Source organism: Canis lupus, chromosome 8 (genome assembly GCF_003254725.2).
Source record: "Canis lupus dingo isolate Sandy chromosome 8, ASM325472v2, whole genome shotgun sequence".
NCBI lineage: Eukaryota > Metazoa > Chordata > Mammalia > Carnivora > Canidae > Canis > Canis lupus.
Window position 1 is genome coordinate 73,284,488 of NC_064250.1, and position 16,193 is coordinate 73,300,680.

Here is a 16,193-nt window from a genome sequence, read left to right on the forward strand (position 1 = left end):
AGATGCAGAGAAAGCATTTGACAAAATACAGCATCCATTCCTGATCAAAACTCTTCAGAGTGTAGGGATAGAGGGAACATTTCTCAGCATCTTAAAAGCCATTATGAAAAGCCAGCCAAAATATAATTCTCAATGGGGAAGCTCTGCAAGCCTTTCCCCTAAGATCAGGAACAAGACAGGGATGTCCTCTCTCACTACTGCTATTCAACATAGTACTAGAAGTCCTAGCCTCAGCAATCAGACCACAAAAAGAACTAAAAGGCAATGCAAATTGGCAAAGAAGAAGTTAAACCCTCCTTCTTCGCAGATGACATGATACTCTACATAGAAAACCCAAAAGACCCCACCCCAAGATTGCTGGAACTCACACAGCAATTCGGCAGGGTGGCAGGAAAAAAATCAATGCCCAGAAGTCAGTGGCATTTATTTTTTTATTTTTATTTTTTAATAAATTTATTTTTTATTGGTGTTCAATTTGTCAACATACAGAATAACACCTGGTGCTCATCCCGTCAAGTGCCCATCTCAGTGCCCACCAACCAGTCACCCCCACCCCCCGCCCTCCTCCCCTTCCACCACCCCTCGTTCGTTTCCCAGAGTTAGCAGTCTTTACGTTCTGTCTCCCTTTCTGATATTTCCCACACATTTCTTCTCCCTTCCCTTATATTCCCTTTCACTATTATTTATATTCCCCAAATGAATGAGAACATATAATGTTTGTCCTTATCCGATTGACTTACTTCTCTCAGCATAATACCCTCCATTTCCATCCACATTGAGGCAAATGGTGGGTATTTGTCGTTTCTAATGGCTGAGTAATATTCCATTGTATACATAAACCACATCTTCTTTATCCATTCATCTTTCGATAGACACCGAGGCTCCTTCCACAATTTGGCTATTGTGGACATTGCTGCTATAAACATCGGGGTGCAGGTGTCCCAGCGTTTCATTGCCTCTGCATCTTTGGGGTAAATCCTCAGCAGTGCAATTGCTGGGTCATAGGGCAGGTCTATTTTTAACTCTTTGAGGAACCTCCACACAGTTTTCCAGAGTGGCTGCACCAGTTCACATTCGTCAGTGGCATTTCTATACACTAACAATGAGACTGATGAAGGAGAAATTAAGGAGTCAATCCCATTTACAATTGCACCCAAAAGCATAAGATACCTAGGAATAAACCTAACCAAAGAGGTAAAGGATCTATACCCTAAAAACTATAGAACATTTCTGAAAGAAATTGAGGAAGACACAAAGAGATGGGAAAATATTCCATGCTCATGGAGTGGAAGAATTAATATTGTGAAAAATGTCAATGCTACCCAGGGCAATTTACACGTTTAATGCAATCCCTATGAAAATACCATGGACTTTCTCCATAGGGTTGGAACAAATCAACTTAAGGTTTGTGTGGAATCAGAAATGACCATTAGAAATGACAAATACCCAACATTTACTATTGAAAGATATGAATTTAGTGTCATGAGACCTATTCAGTCCCTGTTTTTGTGGAGTGTTTCCTTGGACTTCCTCTTTCTTTTACAGAGTCCCCTTTAATATTTCTTGCAGAGCTGGTGTGGTGGTCACATATTCTTTCAGTTTCTGCCTATCTTGGAAGTTCTTTATCTCTCCTCTATTCTGAACGAAAGCTTTGCTGGATAGAGTATTCTTGGTTGCATGTTCTTCTCATTTAGGACCCTGACTATATCCTGCCAGCTCTTTCTAACCTGCCAGGTCTCTGTGGAGAGGTCTGTTAACCTAGTACTTCTCCCCATTAGCTTAGGGATCTCTTGTCTCTTGATGCCTTAAGGATCTTCTCTTTATCTTTGGAATTTGCAAATTTCACTATTAAATGTCGAGGTGTTGAGCGGTTTTTATTGATTTTAGGGGGGATCTCTCTATCTCCTGCATCTGAATGCCTGTTTCCCTCCTTAAGTTAAGGAAGTTCTCAGCTATGATTTGTTCAAATATACTTTCTGGTCCTCTGACCCTTTCTGTGCCTTCTGGAACCCCAATTAAATGTAGAATTTTCCTTCTGAGGCTGTCATTTATTTCCCTTAACATTTTCTCATGATATTTTAATTTTTTGTCTTTTTTTCTAAGCTTCCTTCCTTCCCATCAACTTGTTTTCTATGTCACTCACTCGTTCTTCTATTCTGCCTCATTAACCCTCGTCATTAGGACCTCCAGTTTGTATTGCATTTCATTTAATTGATTTTTAATTTCAGCCTGATTAGATCTAAATTCTACAGTCATGAAATCTCTTGATTCCTTTATGCCTTTTTTTTTTCAGAGTCACCAGTAGCTTTATAATTGTGCTTCTGAATTGGCTTTTTTTTTTCAGCATTCATTTTTCTTTATTTTTTAAAATTTATTTATTTATTTTAAATTTTTATTTATTTATGATAGTCACAGAGAGAGAGAGAGGCAGAGACATAGGCAGAGGGAGAAGCAGGCTCCATGCACCGGGAGCCCGATGTGGGATTCAATCCCGGGTCTCCAGGATCGTGTCCCAGGCCAAAGGCAGGCACCAAACCGCTGCGCCACCCAGGGATCCCTAAATTTATTTTTTATTGGAGTTCAATTTGCCAACATAGAGCATAACACCCAGTGTTCATCTCATCAAGTGCCCCCCTCAGTGCCCATCATCCAGTCGCCCCCACCCCCCACCCACCTCCCCTTCCACTGCATCTTGTTCGTTTCCCAGAGTTAGGAGTCTCTCATGTTCTGTCTCCCTAACTGATATTTCCCACTCATTTTCTCTCTTTTCCCCTATAATCCCTTTCACTATTTTTTATATTTCCCAAATGAATGAGACCATATAATGTTTGTCCTTCTCTGATTGACTTATTTCACTCAGCGTAATACCCTCCAGTTCCATCCACGTCAAAGCAAATGGTGGGTATTTTCTTTTCTAATGGCTGAGGAATATTACATTGTATACATAAACCACATCTTCTTTATCCATTCATCTTTCGATGGACACCGAGGCTCCTTCCACAGTGTGGCTATCGTGGACATTGCTGCTAGAAACATCAGGGTGCAGGTGTCCTGGCATTTCACTGCATCTGTATCTTTTGGGTAAATCCCCAGGAGTGCAATTGCTGGGTCGTAGGGAAAATCTTTTTTAACTCTTTGAGGAACCTCCACACAGTTTTCCAGAGTGGCTGCACCAGTTCACATTCCCACCAACAGTGCAAGAGGGTTCCCCTTGCTCCACATCCTCTCCAACATTTGTGGCTTCCTGCCTTGTTAATTTTCACCGTTCTCACTGGGGTGAGGTGGTAGCTCATTGTGGTTTTGACTTGTATTTCCCTGATGGCAGGTGATGTGGAGTATTTTCTCATATGCTTGTTGGCCATGTCTATATCTTCTTTGTTGATTTTTCTGTTAATATCTTCTGCCCAATTCATGATTGGGTTGTTTGTTTCTTTGCTGTTGAATTTAATAAGTTCTTTATAGATCTTGGACACTAGTCCTTTATGTGATAGGTAATTTACTAATATCTCTCCCATTCTGTAGGTTGTCTTTGAGTTTTGTTGACTGTTTCCTTTGCTGTGAATAAGCTTCTTATCTTACTAATTTGTTGAGATAGGCTTGTATCGCTATGTTCTTCCCTGCTAGAAATGTCTTTGCTAAAAAAAAGAAATGTCTTTGCTCTATCCCAATGGTTTTGAATGGTTTTGTTTTCATTTTCATTTGCTTCCATGGAATTTAAAAAAATTCTTCTCTAATTTCCTGGTTTACTCATTCATTCTTTTGCAGGATGCTTTTTAACCTTCATGTATTTAAGTTTTTTGCAACATTCCTCTTGTGATTGAGTTCAAGTTTCAAAGTACTGTGGTCTGAAAATGTGCAGAGAATCATCCCAATCTTATTGTTCTGGTTGAGACCTGATTTGTGACCCAGCATGTTGTCTATTCTGGAGGAACTCCCTTGTGCCATCATGAAGAAGGTGTGTTTTCCTTTTGGATGAGATGTTCCGTATGTGTCTATCAAGTCCATCTGGCCCAGTGTCATTCAAAGGCCTTGTTTACTTGTTGACCTTCTGCTTAGAGGATTTGTCCATTGCTGAGAGTGATGTGTTGATGTTCACTGCTGTTATTGTATTATTTTCAATGTGTTTCTTTAATTTACTTTTTAATTAGTTATATAATGTATTGTTCTCAAGTCCCTATTCTTGGATATATCTTTTTCTATGTTATTCTATCTCTCTTCATCTCTTACTATAGTCCTAAGTTTAAAATGTAATTTATCTCTTATGAGGTTTGCTACCCTGGCTTACTTTCAAGGCTTATTCACGTGGTAAATGGTTCTCCCCCCCCTCATATTCAGTCTGAAGGTGTCTTTACATTTAAAATGAGTCTCCTGTGGACAGCATACAGGTAGGACTTGCTTTTTTTGTCCAGTCTGATACCTTGTGTATTTTGACTGGAGCACTTAGCCCTTTCAGGTTCAGAGTAACTATTGAAAGATATGAATTTAGTGCCATAGTAGGACCTCTACAGTCCCTGTTTCTGCACAATGTCTCTGTTTCTTTCTGGTCTATGTTACTATTGACCTTTCTCTTCACTTATAGGATCCCCCTTAATATTTTGTGCAGAGCCGGTTTGGTGGTCACGTCCTCTCTCAGTTTCTGTCTGTCCTGGAAGATCTTTATCTCTCCTTCTATTCTGAATGACAGCCTTGCTGGATAACATATTCTGGGCTGCATGGTCTTCTCATTTACTACCCTGAGTATGTCATCCACCCTGTCTGACCTCCCAGGTCTCTGTGGAGAGGTCTCAGGCCAGTTGAACATTCCTACCCCTGTAGGTTAAGTCTCTTGTCTCAAGCTGCTTTCAAGATATTCTCTTTGTCTCTGAGATTTTTAAGCTTCACTTTACATGTTGGGGTGTTGATCTATATTTATTGAATTTGAGGGGGTTTCTCTGTGTCCTCTGGACTTGCACATATGCTTCCTTCCCCAGATTAGGGAAGTTCTCAGCTATAATTTGTTCAAATATACCTTCTGTCTTTCTTGCTCTCTTTCTTCTTTCTCTGGGACCCCAATTATTCTAATACTGTTTCACTTTTTGGTATCGCTTATCTGTGAAATCTTCCCTTCGCAATTCTGTATTTGTTTTTCTTTTTCTCAGCTTCTTTATTCTCCGTCACCTTGTCTTCTATATCACTGACTCTCTCTTCTGCCTGTTACCCTAACAATCAGAGCCTCCATTTTTAATTGCATTTCAGTAATAGCCTTTTGGATTTTGACCTGGTTAGATTTACGTTCTTTTATTTCTCCAGTAAGAGATTCCCTAGAGACTTCAATGCTTTTTAAGCCAGGCTAGTATATTTTAATCATTGTTTTGAATTCTAGTTCTGACATCTTACTTATATTCGTATTTATTAGATCCCTGCCTGCGAGTACTGTGGGCATTGGCACAGCCCTCCACCAGGCTGGCCTGCAAGGGTGCCTCCCCAGGAACCCCCGCCCCCCAATACCAGCAGATTGCTGGTTGCGCTGAGGTGGCAGGACATCCTCTTCTATCACTCTGCTCCAACTAGCAGAGGATGCCAGCCAGGCAAGCAAGCGGGACCAGGCTTGAAGGGTTGGCAGAGGGACCCTTGGTGGAGGGATGCATGGCGTGGCCCAGGTGCTGGAGGTGTCAAGGCAGCTCCTCCCAGGGGATGCATCAAGACAGCCCTCATAGAGACCCCTCCACCAGTATAACCACAGGGACTTTCTTCCTCTCATGTGAGAATGGAGGAACCTCTAAACACCACTGCTGATCCATGTTCCAACTGGAGTTTTGACCTGTTGGACTTTGCAGGTGGGCAAAGGGGCTGCTCCTCTCCAGGCAGTGCATTTACATCTCAGGATAGGCAGAGAGAAAACAGCTAACTGCACTCTGGAAGCCCATGCCCCCAAGTATATCCCACTGGTGAGAGATGGGTCCAGTGGCCACCCCACGCAGAGGGGTCTGGGCTGTGCTGGAAGGGGAGGGGGACATGGAGGTTGGCTGGGCCTGTGGACGGCTGCCCCACACAGTGTTGATGGCCTGTGGGAGTGAAGCTGGTCAGCCCATAGCCTGCTGCAGCACATGGTCCAGGGAGCCCCATGTCTCTCCTGGAGAGTCAGAATGAACATGCTGGGTTCTGGGGAAGGGTGTGGGTCAGGATCCTGGGTGCTGCCCCAGGAGCTGGGTGGAGGGTCCTGGGGGCCCATGTGGGGTACCCAGTAGGGGAGGCAGCACCCTTCCCAAGAGGGCTGGGCTGGGAGGAGACGCGGTGAGCACTGGGTGCTTGTATGTGTGACCCTGGGGCTGCGGGGCTTGAGCATGGCCGGGCAGGGGCAGACAGGGGCAGCGAGGTCAGACTGTGTCCATGGGGTGGGGTCCCCGCTGGGATCAGGGGGTCGTTGTGGGGCTGGGGATGGAGCCCATGGGGCTCTGGTCTTCTGGGGGTGTGGGCAGTGGTGCAGCCTCCTTCCTAGAGCCCAGCCCTTGGCGGAGCCCAGTGTCCCAGCAGGGAGCACATCCTTGTGTGGCCTTGCAGCTGTGTGGTTCTCCCTGGGGTCCCCTTCTGCAGCCTACTGTACCTGCCCCCTGAATCCACAGGTCAGTAAGATTCCCTGGTGGGGGGGGAGTGTCCACGGAAGCCTGACGGTGCTGACCTCAGTGCCCTGGAGGAGAGCAGCTTGTTCTCTGTGCCTGGGGCCAGGAGTAGGAGCTGGTTTGTGCCCTGACCTCCCAAGGGCTTGCCCCCTGAGGCACCCTGTGGGACCCTGGTTCCGGACTGCAGCCCAGCCCTGTCTCCGGCTCCAGAGGGCTCCTGAGCTCCAGTGCAGAAGTCCTGGGGCCTCTGACCACTTAGACTCCCCCACCTGAGGCTCCCTGTCCCCTGGGAGCATCCTTGCTAGCCCCTCCACCCCCATCGCCAAGACCTGGATGCTTCTCCCACTGTGGCTATAGTGTCTCCTCCTCCAGGAAGTTGCCCTGGCTGCCTCCAGACAGGTGGGGAACCCCAGCCTCTATGCCTCACCCCGTGTCTCCCCTTCATAGCCCATGTTACACCTGTGCAAATGTCTGCACAGCAGCTGTGTGCACAGCCCAGGGCCCGGCTCAGGCTCTCTGGGATGGCGAGTGAGTGAACAGGCAAGCCAGTGAGTCAAGAAACACAACATGGACCAGAAAAACGTAATTGCAGAGAAATCCCTGCTGAAAACTAAAAGGTCCCAGGCCTGAGGGCAGGGAGGGGAGGCGCGTGGAGGGGCAGGGTGGGCAGTAAGGTGGGGCAGGAGGGCCTTCCCTGCCCTGGAGCTGATCTACTTCCTGCCTGCAGGCCTGTGGTGACCCCCAGCACTGGAGGGGAGAATGGGCCTCCCTTCAGGCCCAGAGTGGCAGTGACCTGACTGTGGGTTCTGGCCAGGGTCTCTGGAGCGGAGCAGAGGAGAGGGGTGAGCACAGGGCCCAGCTCCACACTGAGCAGCCTGCCTCTGGTCCTGGTCATGAGATGGGGACGCTGAGGGCCACTGGGCCTGTCCAGTGACCCCAGGAGCCCTGGACTCTGCACTAGGCCAGGCTCCCCAGGCTGACCGCTAGTTTGGGGATGGGTAGTGGGCGCTAGTTCCTCCTGGGCCCACAGTAGCCAGGGCTGCTGGGGACATGCCCACATCCTCCTGGGTGGTGGGGCTGGGCTGGAACAAAGTCTCCCATGTGGTGGAGCCTGAGATAGGTTTTTGTGATTGGTCTGAGGCACTGTGAGCCCCAACTACTAGAACTCACACTGCCTCAGGCCTTTACAAAATCTGTCCCAGAACAGGAGTACTGCTGTGGTCCTCCCTGGCTGCCCTGGGCTGCCCCTCTCCTGGACCAGGACACCTCCGCAGGCTGTCAGCAGCCCCCGAGGACCAGGGTAAGAGTGTGGGAGTGTCTGCTGGCCAAAAGGGCAGGCGCTGCCTACCAGACTCCAGGCCCTCTGCTGGCTGCCCCTAACCTAGAGGAGGGGTTTCTGGCCTGGATGGTGTCACTGTGGTACCAGCTGCTACTATACCACCGTGACACAGACCAGGTCTGAAACCTCCTGGCCTGTCTGGTGGAGGGGTGGGGGCTTCTCCTTGCTGGACACTCCTGAGCTCCAGAGGCCCTGAGTCCCAGGGTGTGAGTATCCCATGTAGGCTGCTGCCAGGTGAGTGTCCTGTGGGTGGGTGGGCTCTGAGGTGGAGGTCAGCACCCCCAGCCCATCCCGCATGGAGCAGTGTGGCTGCAGACAGAGCCTGGGTCTGCTGGCTGGGCCCCCTGCCCTCCTGGGTCAGGGCCTCTTGGACATGTCTGGTCCATCCTCTCTTCCAGGGGGTCTGCTACTCAGCCTTGCTGACCAGTCTGGGTGTCCGTGGGGGAGGGGATCCCAAAGCGCAGGCACAGAGGGCTCAGGGAGGGGCCCTGGGTCTTTCCTCAACTGCTGTGCAGGTGTCCCACTGCAACAGTGTCCCTCCTGCCCATTCCCCCAGGTTTGGGGTGGGGGTGAGAGCATGGCATCCTCAGCTGCGATCCCCCAGCCCCTCCCCCACCCCGCAGCACCCTCTGCATGTGCCCTCCCCTGGACAAGTGCCCAGGGAAGGGAGCTGGGACCTGGGAGACAGGCTGGCATTCAGAGCACGGGGAGCCCTTGGGGGCATCCGCTCAGCTCCAGGTCAGGTTCCAGGCTGGAGCCCAGGTTGCAGGGGGGCCTCCTGGGTGCCCAGGCAGGGCGGGCATGAGAAGAGGGCCCAGTTCTGGGCATGAGGGCTGCAGGGACCAGGCCAGGGCATGGTTACATCCTTCCTTCCTGGGGTGATGGCACTGGACCCCAGTTCTCAGAGGGCAGCGTCCCTCAGTCTGCCCCACCGTGCCTGCCGCTGGGGACAGGGGCTCTCTGGAGCTCACTAACCTGTGCCATTGGGAGGACAGTGTGTGGGGACCATGGGCCCCAGGGAGGGCTCCTGGTTTTGAGCACAGGTCATGTCGCTGTTGGAGATGGCATTCCAGTGCCCATAGTGACAGAGGCTTGGACAGTATGGCCTGTCCCCAGAACTTGGGGGTGGGGGTGCAGCTCACAGCTGCCCATATTCTGACCTGGTGGAGGCCACAGTCCCATCCATCTGCCTTGGAGGAACCAGCTGAGGTAGCTGTGCCCCTGGGAGGAAGCGTGGGGGGGGCAGGAGATGGGGCCTGATTGAGGGACCCTGGGTCCCCCCTGGGGTCCGACCCCCACTGTGGCTCATCTGTGGTGGATGGTGAGGAGGCCAGAGCCCCCAGGAGAGGCCCTGTGGGCAGGTGCAGGGATCTGGGCTCCCAGCCTTCTTTTTAGATGGGCAGGCTTGCCCAGGGCCCTGGCTGCCTGGCTGTGGAGTCCAGCTTGAGGCCTCCGTGCTGCCTGTCCTCGACGGGGCAGGGTGGCCACCGGGCTTGGGCTCTGTGAGCACCCAGGCCCATGGTGGCCTGTGGTTTCCTCCTCCCCTGGCCGCAGCACAGCCCTGCTGGACACACTGGAGGGTGCCCATCATGTAGAGTCCACCTGGGAGGCCCTCAGTATGTGGAGCCCAGCCCTTCAGGACCAGAGGCTAGAGGCCAATGGCCTGTGCCCCAGGGGTGAGGCGGCTGGCTTGGGTCAGGGCAGTCCTCCAGGGTGCCCTGGTCCCTGGTTGCTGCTATGGGAGGCATCACTGTGGTATCCATATATATATACACTGTGTGACACCCTTTGACAATAACTGGGGCCCAGCACCGGGAGGGGGGCTGGCAGGAGGAGCTTCCTCAGGATGGGGTGGGTAGAGGCAGGACTAGAAGGGCCCTGGAGGGGGTGGGGGCTGTTCTGGTAGGGACGCAGGTCCCTTGCTGGGGCTGGAGACTGAAGCCTGCCCTCTGCAGTCACTGGGGAGGCTGGGCAGGGAGAGGAGCCCCCAGGACATCGTCTGAGAACTCCTGGTCTGTGCCTGCCAGGCCTGCAGGGCCTGTGGGCAGGCTGGACCTCAGGGTGCACAGCTTGCTGTGGGGTGGAGCTCAGACCTGTGACCCCAGGGCAGGGGCCGGGGAGGGAGAGTCCCTGGGCACCTGGGAACCTGGGCTGGGCCTGGGCTCAGGTTGAGGGGTCACTGGAGGGGGTGGATGGTGGGGGAGGAAGGTGGTGGCTTGCAGGCAGGCCCCGTGGGAGGGAAGAGTCCCCAGCGCCACTGCCCTGTGCCTGGCCCACCCCCGTTGCCCTCCTGGAAGAGGTGGGCTGGAGCTTGGCCGCTTCCTCTGTTAAGTCTCATAGGAAATGTGGAGCCACATCCCCAGTTAGAATCCCGGCCATTCTGCAGCCACCTGGCTATGAGGGTTCACCCAGTGGGGGCTCCCTCCTGGGGATGCAGCCCCTGGGAACAGAAGCCTGGGTGTGGGCGGAGGTGGAGCCTGCCTAGGATGTGCCAGGGTCCCAGCCTCAGAGGGCAGCACAGCTCTGGGCACCCTCGCAAAGCCTGGTAGGGTGGGCTCCTCCCGGGGGCTGTACCTGGAGGCCACTCAGTGGGGTGGATTCCTAGCCCACGGTGCCTCCTGCCACTGACCAGCAAGACACAGCACATCCAGAGCACGCATAGTGCCTGTCCTGGGGAGAGGCCCCTAGTTGCCCCCTGGCCAGCCCAGGAGCAACCCCTTCCCTCAGGACATCCATGGGCTGGGAGGAGCTTTGTGCCCCATGAACCTTGTTGTCCCTCCAATATCAGTGAGCTCCTATACGACCTTCAGGGACCTGGCTGCAGCATCCCCTCCTGTCAGCCTGCCTGCTGGTCTCCAGGGTCCTGCCCACTGGGGGCTCGACCACTGGAGGTGTCCTGGCCTGGGCTCTGTCCTTCCAGGACTCCTTCCTGGCCATGAGTGTGGAATGCCAGGTGTGTGCCTGTCAGCTTGCCGGGCCCTTTGGGACCCTGGATGTGAGTGGACATATACCTGGACCCAAGCCTGTGGGCCGAGCTGGCTGCCAGTGGCTCTGAGGGCCAAGAGCCCTGGCTCTGACCCTGGGGAGCCAGGCCTGGGGGCCCTGGGGCTCCGCCTGGGTTTTTGCTGCTGCCTCTGTCACTGTGGTAGTAGCTACCGTAGTAGCACAGTGCAATGTTCCTTGTCAAAAAGTCCCCAGAGGTGAGTGCAGTGGAAGGACCCCTGGGGGGTCCCCTGCCTCTGCCTCAGGGCCCCCGGCAGCTGCAGTGATCTGGGCCCCTCTCCTGCCTGGTGTCCCCAGGGAGGAGGGGATGCCCTCCTGCAGGGGTGGATAGAAGCCCCACCTCCTGGGGCAGTGGCTGGAGGGAGGGGCAGAGCCAGGTCTTGGGTCCAGCCTGCCTGCATGCCGGGCCCACCCAGACTGGAGATCTGAGGGAGGTTTGGGGTGGCCCTGGCCTGCATGATTCCAGGGGGTCCGGCAGGCAGCAGGCAGCAGACAGGACCCGGTTGGGGGAGGCTGGCTGGCCCTGTCCCTGAAGCCGAGAGGGCCGAGTCTTCCACCCCCAGGGGGTTTGGGTTCGGGGCCACACTGCTGTGGTGACCAGCACGTCCTTGGTGAGGTGGCTCCACTCCAAATCCAGGGGTTGGTGTCCCTGTTGCACCCAGGGCAGGGCCATGTCCTGGACCCCAGGATGGGGATTTTGATGGGCGCTGAAACGCTGTGGTTGAAACAGTAATCATCAGTACAGTAGTACCACAGTGACACAGAGCCACCCCCAATCCTCCTTCCCTGGAGGCCGCGGGCCCAGCTGGGGAAGACCCTGGGGTAAGGCCCAGAGGAGGCCCAGGGAGCCCAATGGGGCCCAGGGAGGCCCAGGAGCAGGTGCAGGGGAGGCCTAGGTGCCCTCCTGCTTACCTACCTGGGGTTGGTGCTGGAACACTGGAGACCCCAGGAGGGTGACCTTTGCTGGGGCCTCCCAGTGGCTCCTGGGCATTCCCTCTGTGGTGATTGTGGGGGATCATTGGGTCTAAACACTTCCCTCTGGAGTATGGACACTGGTTTTCTGGCATCGCCTCTCCTCACCACCATAGCTCCTAGAGGGTGCCCACAGCCTCAGTTAGCTGAGGGAGTTCCCCTTGCCCCCCACCCCTGGGACTTGTACATAGATTATAAATATGTAAGGGGGAAACGGATGGGTGGGGAGGGGTTGTGGGGCTGGGGCCTCACTTCCCCTCCTCACGCTTCCCCTAGTTCCCTCTCCCTGGGGCCGTTCGTTAAAAAAAGAATAATGAAGGGTGAAAATTTTTTTCTGAATAGAAAAAAAACAGGGAGATGAAAAATGCTCTGCATCACTTGCCATCTGGGAAATACACATCAAAACCATGATGAATGAAAACATGGCAAATCGAACTCCAATACAAAATATACAAAAAATAAATTAAAAAAAAACACGATGAGGTTCCACCTCACAGCAGTGAGAATGGTGAAAATTAACAAGACAGGAAACAACAGATGTTGGAGAGGATGTGGAGAAAGGGGACCCCTCGGCCCTGTGGGTGGAGATGCAAACTGGTGCAGCCACTGTGCAAAACAGTGTGCAGTATCCTCAAGAAGGTAAAAATAGAGATAGAGCTACCCCATGACCCAGGAAGTGCACTCCTGGGGATTCACCCCAAAGATACTGATGTAGTGAAATGATGGGGCACCTGCAGCCCCATGTTCACAGCAGCAATGTCCACAGTAGCCACACCGTGGGAGGAGCCTCAGTGTCCTTCGGCAGATGATGGATAAAGAAGACATGGCTTATACATACAATGGGATATGACTCAGCCATCAGAGAGGATCAATACCCACCATTTGCTTCAATGTGGACAGAACTGGAGGGTATTATGCTGCGTGAAATAAGTCAGTGACAGAAAGACAACTGCTCACGATGACACTTGCAGGACTTAAGTCAGGAGAGCAACACGAGATAAGGGAAACAGGAGGCTTGCTGTGCAGGCCTCTAAACACACTCAACCAAGAATTAAGTGACGTCAGAGAGGGACTTCTCCAAAACTGAGCCCCTATTGACAGTGTAGGATTGCTACACCAGTTGCAGTGTGAGAAGTTTCCTCACACATGTAGCTATAACGTCACAGATAACTCCTGCAAGGTGTCCCAATTACTAGGGGACATTCATTTTTTTTGTAAATTTATTTTTTATTGGTGTTCAATTTGCCAACATATAGCATAACACCCAGTGCTCATCCCATCAAGTGCCCCCCTCAGTGCCCGTCACCCAGTCACCCCCAACCCCACCCATCTCCCTTTCTACCACCCCTAGTTCATTTCCCAGTTAGGAGTCTCTCATGTTCTGTCTCACTTTCTGATATTTCCCACTCATTTTTTCTCCTTTCACTATGGGACATTCATTATCAATTTAATGGGATCCAGGTATCCACTGGTTTGTTTGACCAAATTGGTAATGGGGGTGTCATCTAAGAGATGTAGTTACAAATTGGAACCTCACGCTTATGCTTATTCTCCTGCACGTATCAATGCAGGCACCACTGGCTGTCAATCAGCAACCCCCCAGCCCTTCCTCAGGCCCTTGGATCCATCCCTGGATAGATTCTAACTGCTGCACGACCTGCAGCCCCATCTCAGCAGGAAGCAACAGAGCATCATTGTCCCATTCCCTAAGGGCAGTTAGGGAATCATTCTAGGTGGGGGGAGGATAAGTAGGGGACAGGTGACGCTAGGGAGGGAGAGACAGGTAGGGGGCTACTGACCAGGATCATGCAGGAAGCTGCATAACCAGGCAGAGAAATCCCAGATGTACAGAATGATACATTGTGTTTACAAGGACAATTTGTGTGTTCCCACAATAGTTACAAGTCCACCCTCTTTGCTCTACATAAAGACCTGATACCCACAAATGCATGGGGACATGGACAGGGGATTTACCAAGAGCCCTGGTCAGTTTCCTATGAGAGAGGATCATAAAAGCCCTCAGTGCAACCCCTTCTGGACCTCTCTCACTTTACAGACTTTTCGCTCTCTCTTCTCCTTTTCTTTTCGTTTCTTTTCATTTCTTTTCTTTTCTTTTCTTTCTTTCTTCTTTCTTTCTTTCTTTCTTTCTTTCTTTCTTTCTTTCTTTCTTTCAAGATTTTACTTGTTTATTCATTAAAACAAGTTGAAATATTTGTTGAAATATCAGAAAGGGAGACAGAACATGAGAGACTCCTAACTCTAGGAAACGAACTAGGGGTGGTAGAAAGGGAGGTGGGCTGGGGGTGGGGGTGACTAGGTGACGGGCACTGAGGGGGCACTTGATGGGATGAACACTGGGTGTTATTCTATATGTTGGCAAATTGAACACTAATAAAAAATAAATTTATTTAAAAATATTCATGAGAGACACAGAGAGAGAGGCAGAGATACAAGCAGAGGGAGATGCAGACTTCCCCTGGAACACTTGATGTGGGACTCGATCCCAGGACCCCAGGATCACAGTCTGAGCAGAAGCCTTAACCACTGAGCCACCCGGGGGCTCCTCTACAGAGCTTTCCTAGCTTTCCTTTCTGTTCTCACCTTCACATAATAAAGTTCCTCCTCATTTCACAGTTTTGTGTTCACGAGATTCATTCTTTGATTCCTTGAGACAAGAATCCCGAAACTCTGCCACAGAACAGCTGCAGGGAGCTCAGAAATCACCCTTGTGGAATGGGGTGAGAAACAAGGGGACCCAAGGAGGACGGAGCAAGATGCCAGCCCAGCCAATGTGTGCAGACTAGGGAGGATGGCCCCGTAGTGATGTCTTGAGCTCAGAAACTCTGCGACACACAGAAGAAGGAAGGGCTGTGTGCTGTCTGAAGACCAGTGAGAGAGAGAGGTAGCCATGGAGAGATCACAAATATATCATGTCAACCCCAATTCTCTAATGTTATAGGATGGAGACTACAGTGGCCATCAGGTAATGCCTGAGTTACTATTTCTGATGAGATGAAAGGGGTCTGATCAGGGACCATGTCAGAGAAAGGAGTACAGGGAGGGAGGCAGCGGTGCATTGACCTCAAGGTGCACTCCCTGTACATGGTGAAAATGGCATGAATGCCAAGGTCTTGAGGTCATCCTGGGCCTGAAATACAGAAGAAGCCAGGTGCCAAAGTGAGGGAGTTTGGCAAACAGTATCAGAGAAGGAAAGGCCCAGATAGTGACAGGAAGGTCCTCCCTCCTGAATTCCTGCTCTGCACCTGCTTCCTGGCTTCTCTCTGTGGTAAAGGGTCCTGTTGTCCTGATTGCCCCCTTTCTGATCTGGGCTGCCCTCTGGCGACCTGTGTGCCCCCTGGTGACCTGAGCACCATCTGGTCATCTGAGTGTCCCTTCAGCCCAGCCCCTCCTGTGTCCCTGCAGAGAGGTTTGTGTCTGGCCTCACACTGAGGTCCCCTCACTGTGTCTCTTGCACAGTAATACACGGCCGTGTCCTCGGTGGTCATGGAGCTCAGCTGCAGGGAGAACTGGTTCTTGGCCGTGTCAGCAGTGATGGAGATGCGTCCCTGGAATGCCGGGTTGTAGCTTGTGCTACCTGTCCAGTACCCCATCCATTCCAGTCCCCTCCCAGGGCGCTGGCGGATCCAGTTCCAGTAGTAACTGCTGGTGACAGAGCCTCTGGACACAACACAGGTGAGAGAGAGGGTCTGTGAGGGCTTCACCAGTCCTGGCCCTGACTCCTGCAGTGTGAGTTCAGACAGGACACCTAGGGACAAGGAGGGTCATTGTGAGTCTGTCCCATCTGACAGGAAGGCCCCCGCCCATCTGGGAGTTCCCAGGCCCTCACCCAGGGGAGCTGCCAGCAGGCAGAGGAGGGACCACGGCATCTGCATGGCTGTCTACGGGATGGAGACCCAGGTTCTGGCCTCTGCCTGTGATGCTGACTTCTTGTAGGAGCACCAGAGGTGATTTGCATGTGGGTCCCCATAGAGGAAAGGACACATTAAAAGATCTTGAACCCCAGTTATAGTCCCCTGTTCCTGGTGCCCAGTAGAGTGAGGGCCCATAAACCTGGTCCTAGTGATCTGGGCTCTGTTTCTGGATCAGCTGTTCCCCAGTCCTGTTTCCTTGAGGGGGTTAGTGCTGCACTTGATGAACTTGGGAACCTTATGAAGGTTCTCTCATATTCTGTTTTCAGGCTCTGATTATGGGTTGCACTTTCCATCTTCAGAGTTACCTGCTCAGAAACACGGAGGATGAGGTGGTGGCCTGGGATCCAG

At 52.0% G+C, this 16,193-nt stretch overlaps 1 protein-coding gene and 1 gene segment (V, D, J or C); both read right to left on the reverse strand.

The window, feature by feature from the left end:
• The window catches only part of LOC112657327 (Ig mu chain C region-like), a 49,581-nt gene extending 33,665 nt beyond the window's left edge, over window positions 1-15,916 (reverse strand). Inside the window, 2 exon segments of the C gene segment in view lie at window positions 15,125-15,679; window positions 15,761-15,916. Of these exon segments, the coding sequence occupies window positions 15,125-15,679; window positions 15,761-15,806 (601 nt within the window).
• Window positions 10,894-12,099, reverse strand: LOC125755503 (tetra-peptide repeat homeobox protein 1-like). The gene is made up of 2 exons (XM_049112988.1): window positions 11,858-12,099; window positions 10,894-11,656 (listed from the first exon to the last, which is right to left on the reverse strand). The coding sequence occupies exons 1-2, from the start codon at window positions 12,006-12,008 to the stop codon at window positions 11,091-11,093; spliced, it is 717 nt and encodes a 238-aa protein (XP_048968945.1). The 5' UTR covers window positions 12,009-12,099; the 3' UTR covers window positions 10,894-11,090.
• Window positions 15,917-16,193: the final 277 nt, after the last annotated feature.